A 15,363-nucleotide genomic window follows, 5' to 3' on the forward strand; every position below is an offset into this window, starting at 1 on the left:
GCCTCCTTTTCTCTCTTCTCCGATTTCTCCATCTTGCCTGGTATCTGCTCCTCCTCGTCTCGCCTTTCTACCTTTCCCTCTCTCTCTCTCTCTTCCCTTCTTCCTCCATCTCCCCCTCCACTTCCTCCCTCGCGTCTGCTCCCCTTCCTCTCTCTCTCTCTTTCTCTCTCCCCTTGTCCGTCCCTCTCTCCCCTCGCCGCCCCTCGCGCCCTCCGCCCGCGCCGTCCCTCCGCCACCCGCTCGGCCCTGTTTGTTTTGATGGGCGAGATGCCGCCCCGCCCGCGCCCGCCGCCCCGCCGCCCGTTCCCGCCCTCGCCCTCGCCTCTGTCCGCTGTCACGCCCGCCGCCCGGCCGCTCCGAGGAGGGGCCGAGGCTCCTCAGGAAGGGTTGGCGAAGGACACTGCCCAAATATTTCCCGGGCTGGCTAATTAATGGTTGTTATAGTGGGGTGCGAGGGAACATACAGTGAGCATCGGTGGCTGACATCTGAGATGGGCGAGATAAGCGCGGGCTGATCCCGCTCGAGCCCCGCCGGCCAATCAGCGCGCGGGCTGCCTGATCTATGGTACAGGGGGCGGGGCCTGCGCCGGACTCCGCCCCCGAGTCGTGGCCTCGGCCGAGCGTAGCCCCTTCCCCAGTGTACCTCTCGCTGTCTGCCAGGAAGGAACTGTGTACTGCGCTGCGCTGCGCCCGTGACACTCACTCGGATTCTGTGTGCGACTCGGTGCTGACTGTCGCTGAGAACTGTGCTTTGCGTTGCGAGCGGCCCTGCCGTCCCGAAAGACAAGGAAGATGATAGTGTGTTGCGCCGGCTGCCAGAAGCCCATCACAGGCAAGTTCCTGGTGACGGTGCTGGAGAGAACGTGGCACGCCGAGTGTGTGCGCTGCTCAGACTGCGGGGGCGCGCTCACCGACAAGTGCTTCAGCCGCGAGGGAAAGCTCTTCTGCAAGAACGACTTCTTCAGGTGAGTGTCACGCCGCCCTTCGTTGTGCCGCGGCTCCTGCGGGCGCTGGAGGAGGCAGGCAGGAGGCAGAGGGAACAGGGGAGGGCGAGGGAGGCGGCGAGAGATTAGCCGCGACTTCGCTCTGCCGACGAGGAGGGGAGGGGTTCGTGTGGCAATCGCGCGTGCAATCTCCGCTGTCAAAATAGGCAAATAGATAGTTATCCGAGCGCCGATAAACCATCAGCCCGCGCATATACCCACATCGAGGAATATAAAAATCACTCTACCCAATTTTTAAAAATTGTCCGATATCCACGTAGCGCTAAAACGACAAGTAATATTCCCCCTGTCATTTGCTCTCCAAGAAATACAAACAACAACGAAACTCAACAACAACAACAACAACAACAACCGCAACAGCGACTGTCTATCGTAGCGACCTTTGCGTTCGTGTTCAACGATCGTTAAAGTAACGCACGTGCTTAGGGAATCACGGAATGGAACGAGTGCACGACAACCCGAAAACATTCAATAAACAGAAGAGATAACGCAAGAATGATTACAGATCACAACAAATTGAAATTATAAATAACTCTTCCCCGAAATTTCTGAATAAGGATTTTAGAGAAATTAACCATCCGTGTTACGGCAAATAGACTTTGTTTTTGTAGGTGTTTGTGTACACATGTTATTTTCTCTGCCTGTGTATTTGCCGCAACCGCTGTAATGTAACTACTCTTGTATTTAACTAGAGGTCGAGAGAGAAGTCAAACGTACAGATGTTTCTTGATGTGCTGGGCTGGAACAGGTGTTGGTGACATGTGTAAATCGATGTATATTTCAACCCCGTGTCTGTAAAAAAAGAAAAGAAAAGTATGTTTGTAATATATTCATAGAAAAAGAGTAACGTCACGAGGGGTAAGGTAAAGGCGAAGATATCACCTTGGGACAAAATAATAATAATAATAATAATAATAATAATAACAATAATAATAATAATAATAGTAATAATAATAATCATCATAATCATAATAATAGTAATGATAATAATAATAGTAATAAGGATGATAACAATAGTAATAGTAATGATAATAATACTGATAATAATAATAATAATAATAATAATAATATAATAATAATAATAATAATAACAACAACAACAACAATTCAGTATTTCATGTATGCTTCGGGAAAAGAGTGAAAATCAATCATAACAATTTTAGCATTTTCTTAGCATATTCGTTGGTTGAAAAATCGTCAACCGTATGGAAAGTTCTCTCTTAAAATCCGAAAGTGTGATCCGCGGACTTTTAAAAGCGTCGTTTTGATTAATTTCTTCGCGTTTAAGAAGTAATGATAAAGTGAAATATAATCTCAGGGTCCCCAGAAATATTAAACAGATAGAGATTGATAATAACGATGAGGAGGAGGAGGAGGATAATAAACAGATCGAAGTGAATTAATAATTTTAACTGATATGTGAGCGTAGAATATTTGTATACACATTTTGTTTCCCCTCGAATTATGCTCATAATTTATTTACCATTTTTCCTTGCAACGGGACTAACGGTAAAGCGGCGACTTTCTGTTGCATTTCAACACCTAACAAAAATATCCACGCTGGTATTTCAGCTGAGACCACGTGTCATTTGCGAAAAAAATAAAAATAAAATAAAAAATTTTAAAATATCTGAAACATGGCGGACGCACACACACCTTCGCAGATAAGGGAGGGATAGGGGGGGGGGAGTTAGGGGAGGAGAAGGTAAGGGGGAGGAAAGAGGGGAGAGGGGGAGACTAGAAGAGGTGGGGGGGGGGGGGGGTGATATTTCTCATTTGCGCGTATCGGTTTAACTTAGTCCGCTTGTGCACCGAAGACGGGAAGGGGAGTAGGCGCCGATAAACATGAATTGAGAGAAATGACGTTGATAATGATAGCAGCAATGATGATGATTGTGAGAATGGAAACAGAATGATAAGTGAAGGTAATGGTACTGATAACGATAATAATGCTAGTAATGGTGATAATGGTAATATTTATGATAATGATAACGGTGATAGTTACAATTACGATAGTAATAATCTTATTAATAATTAATCTTAATAATAATTGCTATTATAATATTGAATAAAAATAACAGCAATGTTAATAATGATAGTATCAATAACAATGATAATAATGATAACTATATTGGTAATAGTAATAATAAAGATACAAATATTAATGATAATAGTAATAATAATAATAGTAATAGTAATAACGATGGTAATAATGCTAATGATAACGATAATAATAATAATAATAATAATAATGCCAATGATAATAATAATGATAATTATAATAATAATAGTAATAATAATAGTAATGATAATAATGATGATGGTGATGATACTACTACTAATAATAATAATAATAATCAAATGATAGTAATAATAATGATAATGATTTTTATTATCATTATTATTATTTTTAAGATCATTATTATTATCATTATTACTAATATTACAAGTATAATTACTATGATGATCATCATTATTATTAGAGTAGCATCGTAATCACAGTTAAGAAATGAAAAATTGTGATAATAGCAATAATGATTATAGCAATGATTATAAGGATGACCGTCATATGATGATAATAGAGTAAAGAACCATGATGATTTATAGGGTGTAGGTAATATAAAACAAAACACCCATAGGAATAGGGCTGCTGATGATAATAATAATGAAAATAATAATTATTATTATTATTATTATTATAATGATAAAAGTAATAATTCAACAGAAACAAAACAACAACAACAACATTAATATTAGTAGTGAAAAGAATAATAGCAATGATATTGATAATAATGCTAATGATAAATGGTAATGATAATATTAAGTGTAATGAAATAACAATGGTTATTATTAATGCTATAGTACACTGATAACAATATCGATGATAAAATAGGTATAACGGTGATGATGATGATGATAGTAATAATTATGATAGTGATGATAACAATACTAATGATAATAGTAACAACAACAATGATAATAATAAAAAATATAATAAAATAATAATAATAATAATAATAATGATAATGATATAATAATAACGATAATAATAATGATCATGATAGTAATATTAATGATAATGATAATAGTAATAATAACAGTAATAAGGATAAAACAATACCGATTATGATAGTAAAATATTGTTATCATATTGATAATCCCAATGATAATAATGTTTGCCATAATAATAGTAATAACTTTAACATTAATAAAGATAACAATAATAATGTAATAATAATAATAATAATAACAACAGTAATATGAAAACAATAATAATAACAGTAATATCAAAACAATAATGATAATAAAAATAATATTAAAATTATAATATCAGCGCTAAAAATATTAATGAAACGCGCGCGCATGTACGCACAGACCACCATCCCGGCCGCACCGTATCGGACGTGCTTGCTGAGCATACAAAACACACGTTATTATTAAGGCAACGCGGTCCTCTGTGCCGGTTGTAATGGGGAAGGAAAGTGACCCTGACACGCGTTGTTCTGAAAACGCTTGGTTACACTTCGTTGGTGTGTCGGTATTGAGGAAGGGGAAGGATGCAAGGGGTGGGGAGGGATAAAAGGGGGAAGGGTGGAAGGGGTGGGGAGGGATAAAAGGGGGAAGGGTGGAAGGGGTGGGGAGGGATAAAAGGGGGAAGGGTGGAAGGGGTGGGGAGGGATAAAAGGGAAGGATGGATGGAAAGGGGTGGGAAAGGATGTAAGAAGTGGTCGGGGAAGAGAGGGAGAGATGGGAGAAGTGAGGATTGAGAAGGGTAGAGGAAGGGGAGAGAGGAATATAGAAGCGGGAAAGAGAGGAAGGAAGAAGTGGAGAAAGAAGAAGAAGAACCAAGGAAAGGGGAGACGAAGTAGAGAGAGAGAAAAAAAAAAGCGTCGATCCAAGAATACAAAAAAAAAAAATGAATCAACAATACGAAAAGGGTATGAAGAAGAGAGAAGGAAAGGACCTAAATAACGAGAAGAGGTGTGAAAGAGAGAAAAGAAAGGGAGGGGGAGAAGGGAGGGAGGAAGAGGTTGTGGTAGCGACGAAACGGCTGTTTTGTTTTCGTAATTGGGTTAAGCGGCGGAGGAGGCGGTGGCCGGCAGGTCGGAGGCGACCTGCCGAGAGACCTGGCGACCTGCAGGGGTTTCCATTGTTGTTGTTATTGTTGTTATTAGTCATTATTCGTGTATTTTCATTGTTTTTACCTTTTCGTGTGTGTGTGTGTGTTTTAAGGAGTAAAAGTCTTATTGTATTTGTTTGGAAGAGAGAGAGTGATAATGATAATGGCAGTAGTAATACTACTACTAATAATAATGATAATCATAGTAATAATATTACTATGATTATTATTATTATTATATTATTATTATTATTATCATTATTATTATTATTATTATATTATTATTATTGCTATTATTATTCTTATTATCATCATCATATCAGTGATGATTATTATAATGAAAATAATACTATTGGTAATGATAATAATAATAATAGCAATAATAATGAAAATAATAATAATAATAATAATAATAATAATAATAATAATATTATTATTATTATTATTATTATAATGACGATAATTATACTAATAACAACAATAATAATATTAATGAAGACAATAATAATAGTAATAGTTATAACAGTAAAAATCAATCCTATTATAATATTTATTCTTATCAACATAATAAAAAAAAACACGATGATAATATTTATGATAAAATTAACGGCAGCAACAATAGTATGAACAGATAACGACAGTAAGTAAACTCTTCTATATATTTGCAAATCCCAAAAGCACCTGGGCATAATTAACACCGCGTAGCAGCGAAAGAGAACAGCAGGTGAATTAATCAAACACCGGAAGAACAGGAAGAACAGAAGCATTGAGAGATTCAGATCGAGAAACGCCCCCGGATTCGGCGCCGATCGCTGGCGGTCGCTACACGGGCTTCCTCATATCTTTACCTTTTGCGTTTTGCACTTTATCTCACTTTGTAATGTCCTGTTAAATCACTTTATTTGCGTGTCTTAGGATTTTTTTTTTTTTTTTGGGGGGGGAGAGGGGGGGTTGACTTTTTTTTCTTCTTTTCTTCTCTCATCTTTCAGACGATTTTTTTTTCTCTCTCTCTCTTGCACACATCTTTTCTCCCCTCTTTCTCTCTCTCTCTTTTCCTCTCGCCTTTCCTTCCAACACCCATCCCTCTCCTTCCCCTAAAAAAATGATAAGTAAAAATAAAAATAAAATAATGATAAATAAATAAAATATATATATATATATATTTATATATATTACTTGACAAAATCGCATATACATAAGTTCCGCAAATGTAACAGATGTTTATGCAAATGCGTGCAGGCTGCTAGTTGGCCGTTCCGCACGCGCGCTCGCTCTCCGCACCTTGGTCTTGTGCGCGGAAGATGGTTCTCGGCAGACACGCGGGGAAGAGTCCGGGGGATTCCTGTTATTTGAATAAAACAAATGACTTTCGAAGCTGTAATTAGGGAGGGGTTCTCTTAAAGGGGCAAGGTGGAGGGGGAAGGAGAAGGAGAGGAGGTGGAGGTGGAGGGGGAAGGAGAGGAGGTGGAGGGGGAAGGATGGGGAAGAGGAAGTGGAAGGAGAGGAGGTGGAGGAGGGGGAAGGAGAGGTGGAGGGGGAAGAGGAGGTGGAGGAGAAAGAGTAGGTGGAGAAAGAGAGGAGGTGAAGGAAAAGAAGAAGAGGAAGGAGAAGAAGAAGGATTAGGTGGAGAAAGGACTGAAGGGAAGGAAAAAAAAAAGGGAAAGAATACGAAGAAGAAGAAGCAGGAAGAGGAGGAAGAGAGGCAAAAGGGAAAAAAAATTCTGCCTTCATTTTGAGATTTTTAAAAGAGAGCAAAGCGAGAGAGGAAGAAGAGAAAAATAATGATTGGCTTTTTTAAGCTTCGGCGATGAAGTGAAGAATTGAATAGCACGCATCAAAAACGCGAAAAAAAATTAAAGTATTAAAAAAAAATTAAAGAGAATGATTGAGGGACGACCAAATAGTAAAAAAGGAAGAAGAGAGAGAATGAAGATAGAAGAAAGCCAAAAAATAATAATAATAAAAGTAAAGATAAGAGAGAAAAGACAAGGAAAAATAAATAGAAGACTAAAAAGAAAAATAAACGCGAAGATAGAACGAAAGAAATGAAGATGAACGAAGGAGAAAAAAGTCAAATGAAGAAGAAGAAGAAGAAGAAGGAATAAAAAAAAAAGAACCAGAATATAGACAACACTCCCCCCCAAAAAAAAAGAGAGAATATACAAGAACACGAATAAAAACGAAGAAATAGCAGATAATCACAAGAACTCGGTGTGATTAGCTCCGAAAGGTCCGCCATTATTCCGACCTTGTGGTACAACTTGATTTATCCGAAATACAGCCGAGTTACGCAATTTTCGGTAACTTGTGTACAAACAAGTGGTTAGCGGGGTTGTGCTGAGAATATGCGTTGTGATTTTAATTGTTTGCGTGCGGGGGTGGGAGGGGGGAGGAGGGAGAAGGGGGAGAGGTGGGTGCTGTTATGAATTGGTTTTGCTTGGTGTGTGCGTGCGTGTGTGTGCGTGTGTGTGTTCGTGTGTGTGTGTGTGTATGTACATGCGTGCGTGCGTGCGTATGTACGTGTGTATATTTCTCTGATATTTTTGCGCTATATATACATGTGTGTTTGTGTGTGTATAGATAGATAGATAGATAAATAGATATAGATATATAAGTATGTACGTGAGCAAGTTTAAATTGGCGACTTTTGTTCGAACAGAATAATCGATGTTATCGACGTATCATTTGCGAGTTACGATAAAACTCGATGATAGACTTCAAGCGCTGCAGCTTTGGCGGGGAAGATGGAAACTAAGATAAATAGATATAGAAGAAAGAGAAAAGGAGAAGAAATGCGGAGAAGGGGAGGAAATGAGAGTCTAAGAAGGATAAGTAGATGAGAGAACGGCAATTGAAGCGGTCATGAATAATTATTCTCTCTCCCTCTCTCCCCTCTCTCCCCTCTGCCTGACGCTCTTCCGCCTTCCCTCTCCCCATCCCCCCCCACCTCCCTCCGTATTGCCTTACCCCCCCCTCTTCTCTTTCCCCTCTCTCCTATCTTTATCAGGCCTTTCCTCATCCCCTTTCTTCCTCACCCTCCATCTCTTTCTCTGCCTCTCGTTTCCCATCCTTCGTCTCCCTCTTCTCTTCATCCCCTCTCTCCATCCTCTTTCCTCATCCTTTTTTCCTCCCAATTCCCACCCTTCTTTCTCCCTCATCTCCCTCACCCTCTCCATCCCTCCCCCCCCCTCTCCCATTTCTCCAGTTCCCCTTCCCTCCTCTTTTTCCTCTTCTTCTTCGTCTTTTTCTTCTTCTTCCTCCTCCTCCTCATCATCATCATCCTCATTCTCCTCTTCCACCTCTTCCCCTTTCTTCAATCCTCCTGCTCCGCTTCCTCCTCCTCCTCCTCCTCCTCCTCCTCCTCCTCCTCCTCCTCCTCCTCCTCCTCCTCCTCCTCCTCCCCCCCAGGCAAGGAACACTGCTGCTATATCCTGTGACTTTGAATCTCACACTTGGAGTTTGCCGGCGCGGGATAAAGTTTCGCGTTTGGCGTTTAAACTGGGGAGGTTTTAGTTCCGGGGAGAGATGGATGGCGGTAGAGAGGGGGGAGGGAGGGAGGGAGGGAGAGATGGAGAGACGGAGAGGGAGGGAGACGGAGAGGAGAGATAGAGGGAGACGGAGAGGGCGGGAGGGAGAGAGAGGAGGTAGAGGAAGGGGAGAGAGAGAGAGAGAGAGAGAGAGAGAGAGAAGAGGAAGAGATATAATAAGAGAGACAGAGAGAGAAAGCGAGAAAGACAGAGAAACGGGGAGGAGGAGGAGGAGGAGGAGGAGTAGGTGAGGGGCAGTTAGTGGTCAGATTCGCATGTTATGGAGTGTCCATTTCGCCCTTGTTTCCTCGCGTGGCTCAGGCGGCATTTTCCTTTGTGGTGGAAACGCACGTGAATTCGATGTATTTGTAAAGTTAGGAAAGAAATTATAGGCGTTTTATCTGCGTCCGACTGTGCCCGCCATCTTTATTTACCTCTGTCGGTTCTCTCGTTCTTCTGTGTTTTTACACGCAGATGTGCAAAACCACATTGATACAGACTGATAAAGAAACACGCAAAAACACGCACGTATGTACACACCGCACGCATGCAAGCATACACACACACACACACACACACACACACACACACACAAACCAAAAATAACAATATAAAAAAAACGCGCTTTCTATCTCTTTCATCCGCCCCCCCAAAAAAAAAAAAAAAAAAAATCCATCTCCACATCCATCTCTATTTTTCTCCGCTTATACTTAAACCCTCCATTCACGCACGCACGCACGCACGCACCCTTTTCCCTACCCACAGACAAACGTACATAAATGCTTATATAATGAGGAACCATAAAGTTTTCACGGCATGACAACAGCGAAGGTCCAAGACTTAACTGAAAGTGACTTATGAAACTGACTGATACTGACAGTATGAAACTTGCTGATTAAAAGTGCCAGACTGAAACTAGCTGACTGAAACTGACTGACTGAAACTGGTTGACTGAAACTGATCGACCTTTAGCGCACAAAGCCAGCGATTCGCGCTCGCTACGAAAATACCCCTTGTGGCATTTCGTGTAAGATTCAGCTTGCCTTGTTTGTGTGTGGGAGATATATGAATTTATTACATTAACAAAAATTCATTACAATAACAAAAACAGCAACAAAAAACAACAACAACAACAAACTAACACCGTCATATACTTTGACCATAATTTCCATCCACCCAAGAAAGAAAGAAAGAAAACAAAAAACAAGAAAACAAAACAAAAATAACAAAAACAAAACAAAGGAAAAAAGGGGGAAAGAAACTAACGATAAAAACACGCAAACAAAACAAAAGAGAAAATAAGAAGTCCGTGTATAGAAAAAGGGGTCAATATTTCATACGAAAAATTCGCTATTTACATGAGAGAGAATCAATGTGGTTCCTCGGCCGTGAAAGGCCATAGTTACTCATAATTTATCCAGGAAAATAAGTAGGCTCGTATCCGCTCAAGTTATTGTGCGATTAAAAGAAGAAAAAAAAAGTATTTATATGTCATTGTGAGTTTAGGATAGAAGGGGGAAATTATAAGGATAATGAGGGTTAAGATTAATTTCATTTTGATTCAGTTTATTGGGTGAATATTTTTTTTTTCTATTCTTTTCATCTTATTTTTATTTCTGTTTCTTCTTCTTCTTCTTCTTTGTCTTCTGCTTTTATTTGTGTTTTTTTTCCTCCGTATTTGGTGATCGCCAGCGTCATTACTTCATGAGAATTATGATATTAGTGATAATGCTTTTATGTTATTCTGATGATGATAATAATTACGGCAATGTAAATAATTAACAGTAATGTAATTGTGATAATGATGATAGTAATAGCAATAACGATTATGATAATAATTATAATAATAATAATAATAATTATTATTATTATTATTATTATTATTATCATTATTATTATTATCATTATTATTATTATTATTATTATTATTATTATTATTATTATTATTATTATTATTATTATTATTATTATTATTGTGACTATTACTGTTATTATTGTTATTATTATTATTATTATTATTATTATTATTATTATTATTATTATTATTATTATTATTATTGCTATTACTATTACTGTTACTACTATACATTTTATCAGCAGCATAATTTTTGAATTATTATCTCGTTGCTATTAAATATTATTATTACTTACATAACTAAATTAAATATATTATTTTTATCATTATTGTCATTATCAATATTATTATCGTCATCGTCATCATTATAATATTTTTTTATGAACAGGCAAAAATCAAAATAAAAAAAAGTGATAAACTCATAGTAATATTAATAACCACGACTCTATATCACTAATAATTATCATAATATAAATCGAATTAATTATTTTCCCAATTTATTAATGAAACCGGCGGAAAAATCTAATCGACCGAAACTGCGCATGTTACCAGCGATGGCGCGAGACGATCTGCTTTTCGGATCTTGCTATTGCTGTTTACCGTTAATCATTATTCATTTTTATTTATAGACTAAGGGAATACGAAATAAATGAAGGAGAGGAAATAAATATAGACTTGGAATTTGAGGATTAAAGGCGGAAGTGGACTTGACTTCTTCTTTTTTGATGAAGAGATGTTGAAGATTTTAAAAGTTTCTAAAAATAAATAGATAAATAAATAGAAATAACGAAGCCGATAAACAAAACAAAAAAGAATAGGAGAGGATTAGATATTGCGAAATGGAAAATAATAAAAGTAATAAAGCTATATATATTGATTTTTTTTCTGAAATGCGATTGCGTGCTTATTAAAAACAGTTTATTTTCCATGTTTCTTTGTTATCATCACTATTATTATTGTTATCGTTATCATTATTATTGTTATTATTATTATTATTGTTATTATTATTATTATTATTATTATTATTATTATTATTATTATTATTATTGTTATCATCATGGATATTATTATTATCGCTATTATTATTACCATTTTATTATTGTTATTGTTATTATTATCATCATCTCTTGGCGTCATCATTGGTATTATTGTGTTATTATTATCGCTATTACATCAGTATTGCGGTCATCGTTATGCTCATAATGATTAGAAGGAGAGAATTATTAACAGTGATGCGATGATAGAAAATGAAAATGGTGTGATAATAACGAAAATAATAGTAATGGTAACAGTAATAATAATAGTAATAGTAATAATGGTAATCATAGTAATAGTAATTATAATAATAATAATTGTAATAGTAATAATGATAATGATAATAATAAAAAGACATAGTAATAATAATAATAATAGTAGTAGTAGTAGTAGTAATAATAATAATAATAATAATAATAATAATAATAATAATAATAATAATAATGACAACAATAACAACAAAGATGATAGCAATAACAACTGTTATTGTGATAACGTTATTAACAGCGTTAATAATAACAAATGCGACAGATACACGTACGACTACTATTAATACTACTACGACTATGACCTGACTACTGCTACTGCTACTACGACAACTACTACTATTGCTACTACTACGACAACTACTATTGCTACTACTACGACAACTACTATTACTACTACTACGACAACTACTAATATTACTACTACCACGACAACTACTACTACGACAACTGCACTACTACTACTACTACTAAGAACGAAAACACGACGACAAACCTTCAAATCAAAAGTCGAGAAGCGACCGGCCCTTCCCTCCCCCCGACCCCTTCCAAACCGCAAAGTACGACCACAAGGGACGACCTAGGTCTAGATAGCGTCGAAGGAAGCGCTAAAGGTGACAGGATCCGGGAGGACTTGGGTCGCAGCATCACCTCTCCTTGGGTATCCTTCGCGGCGTCGAGTTCCAGGCTTGTGGGGATATCGTGAAATGACAGACAGGAATCACGGTTTTGTGCCGGGCGAGAGGACGGCGGTGGCGGTGTGGGTGGAGTAGAGGTGGAACGGAGCTGGAGGGTTTGTTTGTGGAGGTGGAAGGGAGCTGGAGGGTTTTTTGTGGAGTGGAAGGGAGGTGGAGGGTTTTTTGTGGAGGTGGAACGGAGGTGGAGTTTTTTGGGATTTGACGGAGTGGAGGTTTTTGTGGATGGAACGGGTGGATGGTTTGTGGAGGTTTTGTGAAGGAACGGATTGTGTGGAGGTTTTGTGACATTTTGTGGAGGTGGATGTTTTGTGGCGGTGGAGTTGGATATCGGGTTTGTGGGATGTGGATTGGGATGTGTTTATCGGGATGAATGGATGCGTGTCTGTATCACTTTGTCCTTTTTTGTCTGTCTCTCTCTCTCTCACTCTCTCACTTTCTCTTTCTCCCACTCACTTCCTATCTATCTCCTTATCTATCCATCGCTCTCTCCCTATCCACCCTTCCTCTTCTTTCTCTCCTTCCTCTCCTTCCCTCCACTTCCTCCTCGTGCGCAAAGTTGTTCCGCGTGTATGCATGAACAAGCAAAACATCTGGAAGTGAACGCAGGCACATATATTTTGAAGTCAAGCAGCGGTTTTATCCGCATCTAACAGCCGGGAAACACGCCTGTATTACAAGCAGGTTACTATTACTGCCTCTTTCTCTCTTTCTTTCATTCTCCCTCTCTCTAACTATCTCTCCTTCATTCTCTCTCTCTCTTTCACATTCTCTCTCTCTCTCTCTCTCTCTCTCTCTCTCTTTCATTCTCCCTCTCTCTATCTCTCTCTTTCATTCCCTCTCTCTCTTTCATTCTCTCTCACTCTCACTCTCTCTCTCTCTCTCTCTCTCTCTCTCTCACTCTCTCTCTCTTCTCGTATCGCTTACAGAAGGCTAGAAAGTGAAGCGAGAGAGAGAGAGAGAGAGAGAGAGAGAGAGAGAGAGAGAGAGAGAGAGAGAGAGAGAGAAGGAAAATGAGGAAAACATAATTTCGCGCTCAAGAGAAGACAGAAAGAAATATATAAAACTTGAAGTGAAGAAAATGTACATTATTACCCGCGCTAGGACAAAAAAAAAAAAAAATAGATAGATATAAAAATGACCAGAAATCAACACTCATGAATTGACAAGCGAATAAAACGCAAAATGAGACACTTGGTCGTTGTTCACGTACCGAAAAAAAAGAGAAAAAAGAAAAAATAAGGGCTGAAATTACGAAAATCACAAACATGGCAACTTTTCAAACATGGCAACTGTCAATTACGGTTTAATATTTAATACGTCTTTCCTGTCTACAGTCAATATACTGTTTGGGTTAATGCACTTTTAATAGTCTGTAAATATCGCCAATTTCCGCTGATAAAACTGATAGAAACACCTACCGCCAAAATATTAGCGGTTCCAGAAGATTACATTTCGCTAGCGGTAATGCGCTATTTTTTAGCGATAGAGTAGCGTATTGTGAGAAATTAGCGCTTGGAACGAAATCGTAATTTTCCTTTAACGATTTCCCGGCTTATGTTTGGATTTTATTATATATATTTTTTATATATATGTACATTTTTTTTTTTTTTTTTTGGGGGGGGGTGCGGGATGAAGTTTGAAGGGATATTAAAATATCGTTTTTTTTTTTTTTTTTTTTTTTTTTTTTTGTAAAACTTGCATGTTTGTTGTTCTTCTGTGTGTGGGGGGGGGAGAGGGGAGGGGGTTGTTTCGTAAATAATTCATTAAAATATTTTTAAAGGTTAAAGATGAGATCCCTCTCTGGAAATTTCTTTCTCTTCTTTTTTATCAGCTTTTCTGTTATTCTCTCTCTCTCTCTCTCTCTCTCTCTCTCTCTCTCTCTCTCTCTCTCTCTCTCTCTCTCTCTCTCTCTCTCTCTCCCGCCCTCCTCTCTCTCTCTCTCTCGCTCTCTCTCTCTCTCTCTCTCTCTCTCTTCTCTCTCTCTCTCTCTCTCTCTCTCTCTCTCTCTCTCTCTCTCTCTCCTCTCTCTCTCTCTCTCTTTCCTCACATATAACTTTTTCTTTCTCCCTGTCCCCTTGCCTCCTTTTCCCCCCGACTTATTCCTGGTATTCGCTCCTCCTCCTTTTCTTTGTGTTGTTTCTTCCCTCTTTCGCTCCTTCCATTTTCTTTCCCATTCGCCCCCTTCACCCTCTTTCTTTGTCCTTTATTTTTTTGTCCTTCGCTCCTCCTTCTGTTCGTCGCCCCTCCTATTTTCCGCACCTCCCTCCCTCCCTCCCTCTTTCCCTCCCTCCCTTTGACCCTCTTTCCCTTCTGCTCTGTTTATCCTCCTTCCCCTTCCCCTTCCCTTCCCTTCCCTTCCCTTCCCTTACCCCCCTTTTTTGTAAGTCTGCCTTGTTTATAACGTCTTTTACACCGTACCGTTTTCAAGCGTTGCTACTCGCCTCTCTCTCTCTCTCTCTCTCTCTCTCGCTCTCTCTCTCTCTCTCTCTCTCTCTCTCTCTCTCTCTCTCTCTCTCTCTCTCTCTCTCTCTCTCTCTCTCTCTCTCTCTCTCTCTCTCTCTCTGTTTTCTTTCTATCTCTCTGTCGCGCAAGGAAGATATGAAAATCAGAAAAATAGATTTGGAAGAAGAGAACGAAATAATTTTAAAAAAACAACAGATAGAGAAGAAAAAGAAGGAATTATTATAACAATAATAATTATAATATGAATAACAATAACATAAAGATGAAAGATAAAAGATGAAAATAAGCAGGCCTCGCAGAAACAGAAGCAGAAACAGAAGCAGAAACAGAAGCAGAAACAGAACAGAAACAGAAGCAGAAACAGCAGGAGCAGCAGAAGCGAGAACGAAGGGCGA

The 15,363-nt window shown here is 38.6% G+C and overlaps 1 protein-coding gene across 1 annotated transcript in view; it reads left to right on the forward strand.

Moving 5' to 3' along the window:
* Positions 1 to 460: 460 nt before the first annotated feature.
* The window catches only part of LOC119597267 (LIM/homeobox protein Lhx1-like), a 58,758-nt gene continuing 43,855 nt past the window's right edge, over positions 461 to 15,363 (forward strand). Inside the window, exon 1 of the mRNA XM_037946799.1 lies at positions 461 to 965. Within this exon, the coding sequence (XP_037802727.1) occupies positions 793 to 965 (173 nt within the window). The 5' untranslated portion in view covers positions 461 to 792. The remainder of the gene's footprint in view (positions 966 to 15,363) is intronic.

This window comes from Penaeus monodon, chromosome 39 (genome assembly GCF_015228065.2).
Source record: "Penaeus monodon isolate SGIC_2016 chromosome 39, NSTDA_Pmon_1, whole genome shotgun sequence".
Classification (NCBI taxonomy): domain Eukaryota; kingdom Metazoa; phylum Arthropoda; class Malacostraca; order Decapoda; family Penaeidae; genus Penaeus; species Penaeus monodon.